Below are 18,526 nucleotides of genomic sequence, written 5' to 3'. Positions count from 1 at the left end.
GGCTGCTGTGTAGTTTCAGTCACAGCAGTAAGACAATGTTTTCCATAAAAGACACATGCAAGGTAGAACACTTTGTAACATGTAGCCCATTTGACCATAATTGACAGTTGTGTGTTTGATTCTTGACTGGGTGTCTTAACTGTGGCCCTCTCCTCCTGCATTTCTGTTATCGGCTCTTCTCTTTAGTTCTGTGTAGGAGGTGGAGGGTTTTAGTTCTTCCTTCTCTCTGCCCCTGACAGAAATGGAATAAAGGGAGCCTATTGTGGGTTGAGCTATTACCTGATAACAGGCTGTCATTTTAAAACCATTTTGAAGTCATTTGCCGCTCTTTGTAGTGCCATTGTAGTACCACTTGCGGTCCCACTCAGCCCTCCCTCGGTTTCCCCGTTGCATGCAGTCCTCTCCTGCTCTCCCGCCAGAAGACGATTCCTTATATAACTGATTAAGAAAAGTACTCCATCACTGTCGATTAGAGCTGAAAAGCTGACTCTGAAGAATCGTTATTATCTTGTTTTTTTTTTTTGTTTTTTTAAACCTACTCGGAACTAAGAAATTACGTTTAGAGATTGAACATTTTGATTGAACGAGCACATTAACTTTTACATTTAATCATCGAATAGTCCAAAGCGACTTACAAATAAGGACAAGCAAAAGCTGTTTATCATACAAAAGCCAACAACATTAGTAATACTGCAGTAATGTATTTCAAGATAAAACCAGCATGGTACCAAAGCTAGAATAGAACAACCACAAGAAAGAGAAAAGAATGTACTGTGTGTGTGTGTGTGTGTGTGTGTGTGTTTATAATGTTAATACCCTAATTTTTGATTGTGAATTATTGCTTGTGAAATAGATGTTTTGTGGTCATGGTCTGGTTTTCTGATGTTGTTAAGCAGAACTGCATGACCAAATTTAACTTGTCTTCAAACACTTCCCCCAGGGTCCTGGCTGACTTTTCTTTGAATGTGTTGGGTGTTGCCAACTCCTGTAGCTAAAGCTGTGGTGAAATGAGATTTCTTATGCATAAAACAATGGTAGAGAAAGATTTTGTGTAGAGATATCCTGCAGGGTTGCTGACATATGACTCTTCTTTGCTGGATCTCTTTGAGTTAATGAAAAACAACTGTATTTGCCAAGAGATTATTATTTTTTTTTTTTTTTATTTTTTTTTTTAAATGAACATTTAAGGGTGAAAGTCAAATAAACAAATTTTACCCCCAAGCTTTTTCATGTGAATTTTAAGGGTTGGATTTGATGCTTTCGTAAACTGCCACTTTCATTAAACAGATATTTATTTGACTTTGTATATGTTTTATGAAAGCATCACATTAAAAGAGAAAAAGCATTTTAAGTCGAATTCTTGTAGCTTCCAATAGCCCATCAGGTTCTGTTAGTGCGCCGTGATGTTTTCCCTAATCTTTCCCTGAGGTAAACTTCCTTGTACCAAACAGATAAATCCTCCCATAATCCGTTGCAATTGCAGTGTGCATCAACACATTCTGACAATTCTATACACCAGTGAACACAAACACTCCTCACCAATTTGGACCCCACTGTAGGCTGTGTTTTGGTTGGTTAAATTTTTTTTCCCTGCCCAATTCCATGAGCCATTCAGGAACAACACAGCCCTGGAGGAAAGCCATCTTGGTTAATCTCTAGGGCAAATTTATCAGCCACTGATCTGCCCGTTGACCTTCGGTGCTGTACCCCGGTATATTAAGGACTGATGTCCCATGAAAAACAGGTTTTTGAAGAATGCCACAGTGATATAGAGACATTTTATGAGGCAGCCCCGTACTTTATGACTGGCAATAAAGAAAAGGGAAACTCGGCGGAAATCTTTTTCTCAGCAAAAACCGGAGGCAGAGAGGGGTAATTATCTGGCTCAAATTTTTGCTGTTACTTACAATGTAAGTCGGGGGCCGGGAGAGCTGATATATATCGCTATACGCCATGTTGAGTCAAAATGACGGGGGGACATTTCACTCAGGAAGAATGGGAGCCTCATCTCACTGTGGCAGTGTCTGAAAGGATAGCATGTGTCTGAACTTGGAGCCATGCACACTGGAGACGTGGAGTTCATCTCATTTCGGACTGGTATTCTCCCTTCTCCCCGTCCTTTTTCTTTTTGGTGTGCTTGCTGGGCTCCTGATGGTGTACCGGTGCTGTGGCTGATTGTTCGGAACTGTTCATCTCCTCTCAGTCAGATGCATACATCTCGTACAATATTTGTGTTTCTGATGATCAGCTCTTTAACGTTGGGGAGAAGTAATAAATCACAGTATTTATGGTGCTCTTGATGTGATTTTTCATGGGAGACATTTTATCTCATGCCTGCTAAAGGGGACTGCTGTTTTGTTGTTGTTGGTGGTGGTGTTCCAGATGTTTTTGACAAGATTTGAGCAAATGCATTTAGCCTCTATCTTTTACTGTATTTTTCTTTGACACATGCATATATGTAGGGCTGCATAATAATGATTAAATGGTTAATCACAATTATTTTGCTCAAAGAAATATGATCGCGATTATTATTCACGATAATTTTCTTTTTAGTTTATTACATTTCATAATTATCTGAATTATTGCTCTTTCACAAAAGCACAAATCAAGAGATCATCAACTCGTATGGTTTGCTCTCAGATTCAGTCACAGCAAACAGTGCAAACTCATGAAAGAAAATGGGCTGGCTGTATTACACTTTTATTTGAGCAGAATATCCCAACAGATATCACTAAACTCCAACTTGCGTGTTTGCCACTGTTTTCAGCTCATCAGCGCATTTTCCTAATGTAGAGAGCATGTGTGTGCATGGTTGCCAGGTTGAGAAGATTAACCTCTTGACATCTGGCAACAACAACCATGGACGTTTGTTGAGGCTTGTTACCAATGCAAGATAATGCAAACAACAAATTAAAATGACATGTTTTCAGGATAAATAACCACCAGGCAAATAGTACAGACGATTATGCTTAATAAATCAAGAATAGAAATCGTCATCATGATTAAAATATATATTGTGCAGCCTGTGCATATACTAGGGGCTGTCAATCTTTAAAAAATTTCATCTAATTAATTACACAATGTGGCGATTAATTAAATTAATTGCATATTAATCGCACATCAAATTTGGCTGAGAAATTACCCACAAAAGATAATTTAAAGCCGTTATTATGTTACATGGGAAAAGCATGAAATAGAAATAATTTTTTCTTTTTTCATTTTTAAAATAAATCATTTATTTATTTATTTATTTGATAGATTCAAGAGGCTGATTCATTCAGGAATAAAGTAAATGGCTCTCTTTATGAATGTGCCATTGAATCATTGTTTCACTTGATTTTTTTAAAAATTCAGAAATTACTTGGAGATGTGAATTACTTGGAGATGCACAACAGTTCTGCTGTGGCTTTAATAGGTAATATTTGCGTTAGCAAAATCTAGCAAAAACAGACAATATTGTGTCTAAAATATAACACAATATTAAGTTCTTATTTGTTGAACTGTTGAATAAAATCAGTATAACAATTGCATTAATGCTTTTTATGAGAAAAAAAGCACTCGTGTGATATTGCACTGGTTGCTCGTGTGATATTGCTTAACTGTATCATAAATATGAGACAAAATCTCATACAGGGGCCTGTTTTACCCAATCTCTTGAATTTTAGGGGCACATAACTGCATTCTAAAGGCTCCATCGTGCAGTGAATTGTTGCGTTGCATCATGTTCATTACCAATCAACTCTACAGGTGTGTTCGACTTGATGCAGCACTGCGCAGACCGAACGGTGTATGACTCTATTTAATTTGCCTTAAAAAATGTAACATGCTATTTTTAATTTTTTTATATATAATATTTAATATTATATATATATATATATATAATAAATATATATATATATATATATATATATATATATATATATATATAATATATAATACTTTCTATATTATTTTGTATTATTTCATTTTTTTTAATATTTTTTATTTTATATAAAAATGGTGTGTAGTGCAGTTTGACAAGATGCACTTTAGTATAAACTGTAAGATATTTAAAAAACTTTAAGTCTTCTTTTGTCAATTCAATGAAAGTCAGTGGGGTCCAATGTTTTAGATCTTATTGACTTTCATTGTATGGACAAAAACATTGTTCAAAATATCTTTTGAGATCAACAGAAGAAAATCATTTAGGTTTGAAATAGGGCTGCACCATTAATCGAATGTGATTGTCATGCGCATCTTGTCAGTAAAGCCAGTTCTGTAATCAGTAGTAAATCTCCATAACATGCTTTCACATGGAGCAGCATTTAGCATTTGCGTAGCTTGTCAGTGAACTACGGCTATGTGTAGAAAATGCTGCTCCATCTGAAAGCACGTGAATATACCACATTTAATAACATGTTTTTACTCTAAACTCACTTCATAACATCAGTCAAGTGTTTGAAATAAATCCCTCTGTGAGATGAGGTGGCTTCTTACACAGAATAAGGCACGCAACGCAACATATTTCATAGTAGTCTAAGGAGTGATAAAGGTTGTCGATTAGCATTGCATTATTATATAATTTATTATAATAAAAATTATAAAAAGGCGAAATCAGATAAACCATATACTGTTGTAGTCGTGTGTTTATTAGTCACGTTGAATTAATGAAAGCAGTTAAATCCTCTGTTTATTCAGCAACCTCTATAGGGATTTCCTGGATTTCTTTTGCAAGGCGTATTTGGAGTTTCCACATGAAAGCGCCCTCTGGCCTTCGGATGGAGATTTACTGCTGATCACAGAACCGTGCTTCACTGAAAGATTCGCGTGACAATTGCAGCTTCTGCCTAATTGTGATTTATCACCTTTGAGACTTAATTTCAATTGATCATGCAGCCCTAGTTTGAAATGACTACCTAATCTTATTCACTTTGATCATTTAGATTTTATCAAAACAAGGCAATGAATTAGTAAGATGTTGCCATGTTTTAGTAAAAGGAGTGTGTGTATATATATGTATTTGCTCTAGTCAAACAAATTTTTTATAGTCTAGCCAACCGCAGCACTGCATACAGTATTCATACACATTTCCAATTGAACACCCATGCAATTCACTGCAATCCAACCCCTCCTTAGCGAACAAGTTCCTCTGTGTTCTTTTTGTTAAATGTTTGATATCTGGATTAAGAAGTTTGCTTCAAGCTAAATAAGATCATGCTTTTGTATATAAACAATTCACAGTATTGTTTGGTTGCTGCTTGGGTGACTCAAGTTTGTGAACTTTGAGCTGTGGCAAACACTTTCACAACCCAGAAGCCACAGAGTCTGGAGATCGGTACAGAGATGACAATTTAAAACAGCACATTTGATGATTATAGTGTTTTGCCACGATATACAGGTACCGGTGGAAAAAGTAGCTGGATATTGGAAAAACAACACTATTATGAACCCAGCTGCATGTGCTTCTGTCATGCAAATTGTAGCTAAGTTTGTGTCATCGCTATGTGTACTAGTTACTGCCAGCACTGGATTAATTTATTTAGTATGGAATGAATTTGGATTGAACTTGGCTGTCATGCTGATCATGATTAAAGCGTTTTCAATTGAACACTCTAAAACCCATGTGGTTTCTTCATCGAGATCAAAAAATGTTCAATGGAATTAAATGCCATCTTGCCGTGCATAAATCAGAGTTGTGGTTTTATTGGCGCTAAATATCCACTGTGCATTCTGAATGCATTCAAAGCCCTGTCATCGGTTAAAACAGCAACCATGTTGTTTCAAAGATTCAGTCTCTCTGCCACATGCTCATGCCCACAAACTGGAGTCTGGCCAACACGGTGCGAGTTTTCAAGTGTTTTTATTTATTTATATATTTTGAATGGAACACCATGTCTGATTAATTAGTAGCCAGATTTCTGTGTAATGACTTTTAACTTTAGAACCTCATGAAATCTAAATTGGGGTTCTGTAGCTATTAGTCCATATGTGTTAGCTTTGAGGCCATCTATATGTTAACATACTCATTAACATATACTGTTTTTGTCAAGTAAAATAATATTTCTTCCTTCTTGCAGAATATCTGTTCAAAAAAGTATATCACATTATTGATATATAATTTTTTTGGTAACTAGCATTTCTGGTTATCCTTTTTGTAGCCATGGTTGTTGCTGGTAGTATGCTGTTATTTTAGTATGCTGTTATTTAAGTACTATTGTTTTTTTTTTGTTTTTTTTTTATCATTTTCAATTTTGTAATTTTTTAGTTTTAATTTAGTAATTTTGCTACTTTTTGAACAATTTTTTTTTTTTTTTACTTTTCAAATGTTTAAGTTAATTTTTTTATTTAATATTTACATTTTAGCTTGTGAGCTAAAAAAACAAACATGAAATAACAAATGATTAATATCATGATTTAAAGCTTTTGTTATAATATATTTGACAATTTAAAGACATTAATTGGAATATTTACATAGTTAACGAAACATCACAAAGTGAATTTGTCGAATTTCTTATCAGGCACTGATTTCCACTTGTTTGTTAGACCTTGAGAATAAATCTAAACATAAATTTGTTAAACTCCACAGAGGACGCTACTTTTTAATTTAGGGCCCCATGAAATTTATTTTTACCCCCTAAATTTTTTTCTGGTTTCTTTGTTTTTTGATTCATTACAAATTTATCATAAAAATAGTGTCTAATGGAATGAATTCATATAACTTTAACAGTTTAACAGATAATTATTTTAAAATGTTATAAAATTTAATTAATTTACAACAAAATATTGCATTTTATTGTCAAGCTGCACAACAGAACTGTATAAATAAATGAAAAGAATACCTTGGGTGTACCTTTTAAAATATAGATTTTTTATTATCATTACTTTGAGAATTATATTTTTGTATACGAAAGTTATATATTTCTGTCATAATTTCTTCAAGTTAAACCAGACCTTTATTTTGACAGGCTGCCGTGAAGTTCTTTCTGTTTTACCTTCAGTTTCAATGTGTGTTTGATGGTAGTTTTTTTTCTCAAAGTAAATGCCTGACTGGCTACTGTTGCCTTTATTTCTGCTGTGTGATATATGGTTAGATTAATCCATATCCGAGTAAAAATGTCCAGAGCTTATCACTGTTATTGACATAAATTTTATCATGATCTTGATATGATATCATTTATCCCCCAGGCCTACCAGAATTCCATGAAGCATTGCGAATGAGATAGGAAAGTATTTTCAGAGTGTAGGGAGATTGACTTGATTACGTAATTCAAAGTGCTTGATGGGACTGGGTGTGTGTTAAATAGTTCTTTTAGTACGATTCGCTGTTTCAATTCTCTGATTGGAGGAGATTTGGGTAGATCAGGTGTAATGCAGTGGGTAATGTAGTTTAAATTAAATTAAAATATATGCAGATTGACGGCTTCAACAAAAGCATATACTATGGGTTGGGGGCTTATTGGTTAGTTGGTTTATTTTTTGTTTTTTGTGTGTTATTTTTAATTCAGAAATTCAATTGAGAAAATGTATGTGATTTTTTTTTTTGCTTGTGGAACCCGACTGTTGCACTCTATATGCATTTATTTAGAGTCCACAGGTGACAGGATTCTGCGGGGGACTGAATCTTGCATGACAGCTGTCTGTCTTTGAATGGGAATACTAACAGAGTGCTCTCTCCAGGTATTTCAGATCTCCTTGCTACCTGTTATACTGACTAGCAATAGCAAGTTGCAAATCACTCAGCTGTAAACTAAAGGCTATTGAAAATTTACAGAAAGAACAGACTTTTCAATATGTTCCACCCTCTGTTTCAATAAGAAATATGTCAAGAAATAAAATAACAGTTGTCAAACCATTTCTAGGGGGCTGCCGAGCTGTTCCCAGTTGGTACAAATAGTAATATATCCTCTAGTAAAGATGCTGCTTTAAAACTAAGAATAAATTGCATGTTGTTTGGACCTATATTTATAAATGAGTTATGTTTAGCACATCCACATTCTATTTAAATCAAATAATCATATTTAACAGCTCTCCGCTATGTTTATCGTGTTTTACTCTTGACTCCAGCCTGCCTAGACACACTGCCAATGGCCAAACAAAATAAAGCCCTGAAACACCATCATAACATCGGTGAAGCCAGCCTAACTGCCATTGGCCAAACTGATCATATACAGTAGTTCTCTGACAACAATTTGCCCAAAAAGCAAAAACAAAAGCACTGTTGGGTGAACAATAACCAAGTATGCAAATTTAATAGAAGCTCATATATTTTCATGCTGGTTTGTGGCTGTCATTTTTTCATTGTTGAAGGCTTTGGATTCTAATAGTCCGAGCCATTACTCATATTTTCATTTGACTTCCTCCCACCAGCCTCTGTTCTCGCTTATTTTTTATTTGTCGAGGAGATGTGATCCCTGGAGGTATGACTCTAAATGAGAGCATACCTGCATATCATTACATCATTCTCCAAGTCTTCCTGTATGACAGGGTGCCTGCTTCCCTTTTAAGCATGGTCTCCCATAATTTATCGATTCTGGGCTCAGCATCAGACTGAATCCGTTAGTCAAGGGCTACAGAATCTAGCTGAGATTGCAAATAGTGGGAGAGAGTTGGAATGGCTAAAATCTCACCAGATGAATCAATCCTCAAATCCTGATACCCTGAAAGAAAAAAAAAACATTCAGCTCTCCCAAAGTGCAACAGCAGTTGCTGTGGTTAGCATAACAGGTACTCTGAGGGGCTCAAATCTGCAGATTTTTCTCCTCCTTCCCTCCTGCCTTGGCAAATCTAGTGAGCCATCAGACTTCCAGAGTCAATTTACTTTTCCAGCCCTCACGGCAGTACACTCAGCCTCAACGAGCAATAGATAGCAATAATGTAATCATAAAAAGCCCACTCTGGACTCAAAAGAGTCTTGTACTCTGTGCTTATGTTTTTGGCCTCTTAGGTTTGTTTAGATGTCTCATCAGGGCACAAGTTCCCTGCAAGCCTTAGTGCACAATTGCTCATGTTTTGATGAAGTGATATTGGGCAGATTGTGGAAGATATTTCTGCAGCCAGGCATGACAAAGGCAGATCAAGAGTTTCCTGCCATTAGTCGGTCTCTGAAAATTTCTTCATTATCATTATGGAAAATGGTAATGTTTCATGCGTCATTTTAGAATGGGGTAAAGAGAGAAGATGGATTTATAGAATCTCCCAGAAAGCAATTGAGCTGAGGTCTAAAACTTGGAAGAGAAATATCCATTTGGGATTCTGAATACATTTTTAGAGTCACTGTTTTTGATTTTTGAGAAAAATACTTTTTTTTAGGAGGTTTTAAACTTTTTCCGTATATTTTACCATTCAAGAGTTTGAGTTCTACAAGTTGTAGTTTTTTTATTTAATTAAAAATTCAGCAAAGATGCATGAAATTGATCAAAAGTGACAGTAAAGACTTACATTGTTACAAAAGATCATTCAGAATGTACTTTAAGTAAGAATTCAACATTTGTAATGCTGTTTGTTCACCAAAGAATGATGACATTGATAATAATAATGAAATGTTTCTTTAGCACCAAATCAGCACAGTAGAATGTGTATTCTGTAACCGCTTTAAAAGTTCAAAGGACTACAATTACCACAAGGAGTTTATGTGCTTGACGAGTAAGACAACCTTGTTATGTGGCGAATTGTTAACAACTTGACAACAAAATGGTTATAAAGGGTATGACTTATTTTGTAGAATGTGAAAGTCTTTTCAAGTAATGTTAGACCTTATTTTACTCATAAATTGAAATCTGCTATTCTAAAAACCTAATTGAAATTCTCGATGGGACCCACAGTGAATTATCCCTCTGGGTTGGCCTACAAACCGACATCATGACTAAACAGCTATTATTTTTGGAGTTCAATCGAGGCCGATCGCAGCTAGCAATCGTGCTGATGTCAACAGAGCAATTGAGATTAATGTACTCTGTATCAACAAGCCATGTCAAGTAGCTCTGAAGTGGTGGGTGCAATTTTGCCTAGTTCTAAAATCAACAAAATTTCTTTTTTTAGCCTTATGGATGATGAGGAAAGACTCTCTGTTTAAACGTGACAGAAGCTATGTTTTTTTCCAAGTGACATCCTCTCCATAGGCTCAGAATCTTTCATTTTCCCCTCTGCTAGCTTCACATCTCCCAACATTTGAAATCAGCTTAATTTTCTCCCCTTTGCTCGACAGACGAGGCTTACATGCTGAGATTCCTGCTCCACAATACTGATGCAATCAGTGCGTGTGTTCAATGCGCAGATAGCTGGTGCCTTTTCAGACTTCCTCCCAGTCTCTGTCTTGTTCTAACTCAGCATGTAATTATGTGCAGTGTAGAGTTACTTCAGAAATGTAATCTGGTACAGACTACAAATTGCATGGCTAAAATTGTGATCAGCGACATAATCTAAAGCTAAAGCTAGACTAAAGCAATAATCCAATGTATTATAGCCGTTTTACCTTGGGTAAGGGTTGTTCTGAGGCATAAGCAATACATTAAGACACTAATGTTCTTTATTAATCATTACAAACGATAATTTTTAGAGCTGTGTATTGGCAAGAATCTGGCAATAAAATATATTTTGTATCTGCATAAATGAGAAAAAAGACCATTCTGTGTTTCCAAACCCTAGGCATTGCTGGAGTCTATTTAGGGTGGCTTTAGGTGTTAAAAACTTTGAAGTTCATTACATTAAGTATTAGCCTACGTTTTTCTTTTCTCAGTGCCAGGCCATGATATTGTGCCTGGGGCATCCATATCTGTCTTAAAACCTAATTTTCTCTCATTTTTTTTTAAGTGCACTAAGATATGTTTTGGCTTATTGATTGTCTTTCTATTAAGTGGCTATCTTTGAAAGATGTGCTCTACTTGCCTTCAAGTGATGGTGTTAACCTCAGACACTGAACGCTACCTACTCATTTAAAGTCTGCAGTGTGGGCACTCTGAACTATTACCATTATTAATGTTACCTTTCAGCTCATCAGTTGGCCACTGTCCCATGCAACCCTACTTCACTTACAGTAAGATTAAACACGCTTTTCTATTGGCAGCTGAGAAAATGTCCCAAGGGCAATCCAATTACGATGCCCCAAAACCTTACTATGCTAACTTTTCCTGAAGGCCAGAAGCTAAAATTAGGACCATTTTCCATGGTAGAGCACATGAGTTAACAGCTCCTGAATTGCCACTTACCATGAGCTTATGTGTCACTTTCAGCATGTATTTCAGTTACTCAGAGTCTCATCTAATCCATCAAACTCTCACTAAATTGATACAGACAAATCAAGGAAGCGGTGGAGAGTCACTTTAAAAATAGCCATCAAGTGACCAAGAAAAAAAAGAAAAGATTTTTCATTGTGTATTTAAGTGTGACTTTGGGGTTAAGTCTTCAATTCTTATATCTTCTGCTAACCATAGTCTGCTTATGAAGAATAATGTTACCATAAAAGAAAACCCTAGGCCTTTTAGAAATTAGATACCAACTCAAATGAAGAATGAGCTCTTCCCACACATTAATCATTTAAAACAGAGAAAGTAATAAACCTTTATCATGCTGGTCTATATCCTAATGAATTACTAAATTACTAATTTTTTTCTCAATTTTTTTTTTAATTATAGTGTACAATTAGATGTCATGCAATCATTCAGAATGTGCTTCAAGTAGGCAATGTTTAGTAATTAAACATTTGTAAGGCTGTTTGTTCACCAAAGAATGATGACAGAAGCTTAAATGTGACTTTTTTTTTTTAGAAAAATGCAAGAATTCACTTCAAATCGTCAAACTATAACAGTCTGGTTCTTTGTTATGAACCTCGCTGCTCAGCCAATTGTTTGAGACGGATATAGGAGCCTATAGATCAATGTTTTTCAGTGAGGCAAGAGTCTTGACTTGCCTCTGAGTTTTAAATGAAATATTCTAAGCTGTATCAAAATTGTACACACAATATCAGTTTAACCCCAGAAAATTATCTTGGCTCACCTGCTAATTAAGCCGTGAATACAGTTTAGGTGAACATATGCTAATTTTAGAGAAAAAAGAGGGGCACTTCAACTGATCCAGCAGAGATGAAACAGTGTAACACGTTCCCTCTTTTATCACTCAGTCATAAATAGATTTACAAGTTATTTTAGTTTTTTTCTGCTTAGAGCTCTGAGATTTTAATTTCTCCACACAAATCCTGTACTTGTGCATGTGAGGTTGGCTCTTGTATACTGAGGTGGGTTTGAGCAACATTTCTGTGAAGTGATTAGATATGTCACAAGCTTGTGTTCTCACTTGTAATTGGCTCTGAGGACAAGGATGGCATATATGTTCAGGCACTGACTGCTTGAGAAATGCATGTGTGTCTCTTTCTTGTTAGCTTTCTTCCTTCTGCTCAAGGACACAGAGACTGTTTGTGCCCTGTGGAGCTTTCTTTCTTTCCATGATGTGGACTATATATAACTACCATATCTGACATCAATAATGTCGACCAATATAGATATCATTTTTAGATTCATATTGATTATGTAAATAATAAATATAAATGTATATGTAATTAATTATATTTATATGATTTAAATTTATAGAGAATTATAATATTGTAATATATTGAATATTTGTTAATGAGTTAATATCCTGTAAACACTTGAATTTCATGTCAAGATATCATTATATAAAATCTTTTTGCCAAAATCTGTTGTAATCAAGATTTTTTTATATAAAATCTGTTGCCAAAACATTAACAGAACTGATCTAGTATCAGCCATAACTTACTGATAATTATAATAGTTGCCCTAATTTTAATATCTCCTTTCTTTTATTAATTACACTTTTTCTTGAGTTTCCCTAATTTTAATATCTCCTTACTTTTTTTAAATAACATTTTCTTTTGAGTTCAGTAAGTTTGAACAAAGTTTCACTAGAAGTTTCACTGTTATTTGCAGTACACATGGTCCACATAATATTTTGGCTAAACATTTAGTTTAACAGAGAAATAAAGAAATGCTGGTTTACTGCCAATTTTCTGTGAAAATGCCCATCTGATTCTTCCAAATGACTAGACGTGATATTCTGCTTGTTTCCAAGAGAAAGACACAGTGTCTAAAATTCAATGAATTTGTTATTTATTTATTTATTTGTTTGTTTTAGGTAGCACTTTTGAAAAGAAACCAGAATTTTAACTTGAGTTAATCAGTTTGGTGGAGCACAGCATTCAGTGCATGTTTTGTGCTTTAGTTCTCTGATTTATTTTTTCTTCTCCGTCTTTACTCTTTATCTTTCTTACTTTTTTCTTTCTCTCTCACCTTTTTTTTTGCTGCCAAAGTGAATAATGTTTTAGTCCCACAGGAGAATAGTCTTTGAGTAAACTTTTTCTCTTACCTTTCTTTACTGACATTTTGCATTACTCTTCTCAATATCTGGCTCCCCTAAAACAGAACAAACTGATTCCACTATATTAACTCAATATTCATGAGATGATTTGATTTATTATGGGTGATTTTCATTAAAAGAATAATAAAACAAAGTTAACTCACTGTATACAAATGCAGTAAGACATATCCCCAGACTTAATATATATTGCATAGGCAAAACCTTTAAACAAACCATGGAATACAGTACTTCATGTTGCACAGTGGTATATAAGCATCTTCCTGCTGTGCTGTAGTGTCTGCCTTAAGCACCAATAGCATTTGTCTGCCACAAGCTCTCACAAATCTCCAGCATCTCTTTCTCTCAGACTAGCACTGTGACGCAAAATCAATGGAGCCTCTTGGGTCCTTCCATCACCCCAAATATCTGCAGTGAACTGCTGGTTGAAGGCATTCAATAAAAGAGTCCAGTTGCCTGGAGATGAGATTGCAGAATGGGGCGGTAGACAAATGACTCTAGCTTTAGAACATGTAAGAGCATGCAAGTAGCTAGGTTGGGTTTAGAGGTCTGATAGATGGATGAGTGATGTATTTTTTGTCTTCTCTGTTATTTGTCAGTCATCCACAGTCGGATGCTGATGGAAGGACTGCAGAGATTCGGTGCCATCCCGACGTATCTTCCGGTCCGATACCAGGTGCTGAACGCAGAGTCGGCTTTCTTCCTGAAAGAGGCCAACCAGGACATTATGAGGAACTCCAGCCTACAGGTTCGTACGGAACTTTTCTTTATCCAAAAGGCCAGAAAGATGCCGTCGGTCAACGCCAGTTACGGGCCGCTGTATGTGGAACAGCCCGTGCCTGCGGAGCTTCTGGGCCCAGGACTCTTCAGTAACCCTTCATCCATGTCACCATCATCCACTTCCTCTCCACTCTTTAGTTTTAACTGGAAAGTGCAGACTTTTATAATCAGTGAGCGAATCCACCCGAGTTGGCCGAAGGTTCAGGTTCTCTTCTACGTTGTGGGCCGGGACTGGGATGACTACACTGCCCTGGACAAGTTGCCGTGTGTCAGGATGTTTGCCTTCCATGAAACCCAAGAGGTACGAGGCACCTGTCATCTGAAAGGGGAACTCGGACTGTGTGTGGCTGAACTGGAGCCTCTGCCCAGCTGGTTCAGTCCCCCTAGTGTCATACCAGGTCGACAGAGATCTCCCGAGCTGGTTGAAGGCACTCCTGTGGAGCTGTATTACATGCTACAATCCACCGACACTGGGGAATGCAGCTCGGAGGACTCCCGCAAGACCAATTCCATCCGCACTGGGCAACTAGGCCCTGCTGGTTACTTTTTAGGGCCCACACCCATGCGCAGGATCGGCAGCGTGCGCCTATTCCAGCCGCTCTCTGAGCTGCGTTTGGACAGTAACTTTGTGGTGATGGTTCCTTCCAGACCCATTAGGCAAAGGGAGACAGTGTCAGCCTTCCTAGCGGTCTCCACCCTTTCATCAGTAGAGATCTTCACTTTAAGGTGAGTGACAAACTCTAGTAATACTTTTCACAGTAATACCTTATTGATTCATTCATTTTATTTGAGTTTATGGAAAAGAGCAGATCTGACATTTTGATAATTGTTCAAAAGTACATATGAAAAAACACTTTTTTGTTGACAAATTTGTGATGACATTTTTTGCCCCCAACTCTTCGCCCCAAAAGCTATGCAGCACTGATAAAATATTTTACCTGCAAATATCATGAAATTTGATTATCAAAAGTAAAACTATTTCTTTTTTATTTTTAGTTTTTGGAAGTTGTATTCAAAATTAACTTGGCACAAAAACATTTTCTAAGGTAGGCTGAATAGATAAATTACTTAAATTAGTTTTTGTACAGCAGCTTTGTTCTTTTTAAGATGACTTTTAAAAAGCTTTTAATTATCATCTTCACAAATGACTGAAAAAGTCAAGAAAGGATTTTGGAAATTCATTTTTTGGGAAGAATGAGACCCTAAATGAAACCTGAATTGAATTTTCTTTAACCTTGTGTAGTTTTGTTTGTGGTTTTCAAGGATGAGGACATGTCATGCAACATGTTGAAATCTGTCTGATTTGACTGGCTTCTACCATGTTTACATCAAAATACCATAATCACACAATCTTTGACATCATCAAAAGATGTAGGAAGTCCCCCCACCCCCTTTTTACAAAAGCTGGTAAATATGCACATTTAGCTGCAATTTATTATTTGTGTTTTTTCATATTTCCCCCCCTGTAAACCATCGCTCTTTAACGATGGGTATTATAAAACCACTGCACCTTCTAGGAGAACATATTTAAAAATTTGAATTGACATCTATTACATGACACCTACGTAGCCCAAAGGCAATTCATGAGATTACTCTTTCAAAACAACTACCAAATTAACTCTCAATTAGTAGATTTAACTCTTAATTAGTAGACTAAATACAAATTAATTATTCAGGGAAGAGCTGTGCAAACTACGAAAGATGACCTCTTTGAAATTAATTTTCCACACAACCCAGTGTGCAAAAGTGAGAAAGTTCTTTATTGATTCATTGAGTGTTGAGCTCTAATTAGAAAAAGTGGATTTGATGAAGCGACTAAAGACATTCTGTGCAAGTGAGTAAATGACCGTGAGAGAAATTAATGTTTGTTCCTGTTTGTATTCTCTCATGCCTGATGTCTAAATCATGTTTTGAATTATACTCTGACAACCTTGGCAAATTTGTCAACCTCGGTTAGCATTGGGTTACAGCTCGGCCACTATCTTGTGCATGATTAACGGACTTTAAATGTTCCGGTCTCAATACGAGACAGTTTTGCTCCTATCTAATTCATTTGCGAATAGTGGATGTTTACTAGAATAATAAATGAAGCTCAGCATGCAGAAATAAAAAGCTCAGAAATGAATTGCCTTTGATGTAGACAGAAATAAAGAAGCTCCTGGCAGATGCGTTGTTTTTGGAAATGTTCTCCAAGGGTGCTCTAACATTAGAAACAGCAGTTTCTAATAGAGTTATCAGGCCAGCTTTAATTAATGCAGAAAGAAAAAGGTTAGTCCTCAATAGCAAGTCAATTTATGATGTCTTGGGTGATGTGGTGCTGTGGGAAACTGTTCAGTGACGTTGATTCCTCCTGTGTTAATACGGACTGGTGATAAGATCTTATAAAAGGGTTGGTTTTTGTTTTTCGCTTTTTTCCTTTCCTTTACTTGATGCCTAAATGTCTTTGTGATGGCTCCAAGTCCCCTCAACCCCTGGAGATAGGCACAGCTCTGTTCTTGGCTTGGGCTAAACTCCAAGTTCCAACCAAAAAGTTCTTTTAAATAGTGACCAGCTGAGCTCTTCTGATAGGGCTGTTTCTCTAGGGTTCCTGCCTGTTGATGTGTTGTGTAGTTGTATAGGTGCTGGAGGGGGAAGGGAAGAGGTTACGTTGGGCAGCAACACAAGGTTCAAACTGTTCATGTCGCTGGAGCTGTAGGAGCCAGATCTCCTCATCTAATCAACAGCCTAGGGATAAAAATGCTCACTGATCAGCTTTTCCCTGCCTTAACACAATCAGGGTAAAACAGAATAGCTCCCGAGAACCCCATCTGATGCCAGACTTCCTACAGCATGATGTGCAAATGAATACACCGTACACAGCACGTACTGTGTGACCCGTAGGACTGAGATTTAAAGTGCATCTTCATGTTTTTTTGCAGCATGTATAGATGAAAGAATTTACATGCATGGTTGAACTGCTGCTGCAAATAATTGGCAAATGAAAATCTTTAAATAAATTAATTAATATGTTTGTTGAAATAAATACATTTCTGTCAGGAGCACTTTCGTCAGATGTATATTTATTATAATAAAGCATACAGATAGTGTTGGCGGTATGATTCTGTTCTGGGCAAACTTCATGTGTTCCGTAACGAGCTGTTATTTTTAAACAAGATTTTTTTTTATTAAATTTCACAACCATTCTTAAAATTCCCACCAACCAATATTTTTAAGCTTTCCCTGAGAATAGAACTCATGACAGTAAGATTATAATGTTTATTGGTGATGATCACGCTCTTAAATGTATTATTTTAATTCTTGGGTCAGTGTCGTGTATTTGGAGCTTGCCCTTCCTTGCTTTTTGCCTCATTAGTGGTTTGGAGAGCAGTTGAGAACATGCTGAGATGGGATTTACACCTGATTCATAATGCAAATGGTAACACGCTTCCCTCACGAACAAATTAACAACCTCTCAAAAGATAAATAGCCCCCGCTGTATTGTAATTTTGACTTAACAATCTTACAGATTTCTGCATGTCCCAGTAGAAAATATGCAAATACATTCAAATGAATAATCGTTCCTTATGGACCATTTTTTATTTTCCTATAGCAGAGATATTTTTCCTCATCCAAGTTTATTTCAGTAGCATATACAACTTGTTGATGAATACAAATGACCAAAAGTTGATTGGGTCGGTCATTTGACTGGTCCATAAACATGAATCTGTTTTGAATTTGAAGGTGTGTCAAATAAATGAATAATGGTAAACATCCTAAAAAAAGTTGTCTTTCTGTTTATTCATTCTTTCCCTTTCTAGATTGTACTTATTTGAACAATGCCTGAAACTTTGTATTATGAGCACTTCCTGTGTCTGTTTGCCTCTTTAAAAAGAATCGCTTTATGTATTCCCCAATTGTAAGTCGCTTTGGATAAAAGCATCTGCAAAATTACTAAATGTAAATGTAAAATGTAAATGTGAATATAACTATGGCATTTCACTTTAATAGCCCTGTGGTCACATTATTTATTGACTTCCTTTTTGAATAACCGAAAGGTTTATGTTTAAATAGCTGATTTAAAGGCCATCCATAATGCATTTTTCACACTTATTCTTAAGCACAGCAATTCTGTAGATCCATTGTCCTCTATTTAATAATCCTTTCACTTTAATATGTCTTACTGTGGGTATAGAACACATTTATGCATATATTAATCACGTTCTGATATAAAATATTCATTCTTAAAGAGATAGTTCATCTAAATATGAATATTCTGTCATCATTTGTTTATTCTTGAAGTTGTTTCAAACAAATATAATTTTTTTGTGTGTGTGTGTGTGTGTGTGTGAAACACCAAAGCTCTTCCACATAGATTGTCCATGCTAGGATCGCACCAATATAAATG

General features: G+C 36.0%; 1 protein-coding gene across 2 annotated transcripts in view; it reads left to right on the top strand.

Moving 5' to 3' along the window:
* The window catches only part of LOC122134328 (transmembrane protein 132C-like), a 112,076-nt gene that overhangs the window by 19,862 nt on the left and 73,688 nt on the right, over positions 1–18,526 (top strand). Inside the window, exons 1-2 of one of the 2 annotated variants that reach the window (XM_042778897.1) lie at positions 13,626–13,874; positions 13,962–14,868. In XM_042778897.1, coding sequence (XP_042634831.1) covers positions 13,976–14,868 — 893 coding nt within the window. In that variant the 5' untranslated portion in view covers positions 13,626–13,874; positions 13,962–13,975. Of the gene's footprint in view, positions 1–13,625; positions 13,875–13,961; positions 14,869–18,526 lie in introns of those variants that run through there. The other variant, XM_042778895.1, reaches the window with a different exon arrangement.

The sequence above is a fragment of the Cyprinus carpio genome, chromosome A21 (assembly GCF_018340385.1).
Source record: "Cyprinus carpio isolate SPL01 chromosome A21, ASM1834038v1, whole genome shotgun sequence".
Classification (NCBI taxonomy): domain Eukaryota; kingdom Metazoa; phylum Chordata; class Actinopteri; order Cypriniformes; family Cyprinidae; genus Cyprinus; species Cyprinus carpio.
The sequence above is the reverse complement of the archived record's forward strand: the minus strand, read 5'-3'. Positions and strand labels throughout refer to the sequence as shown.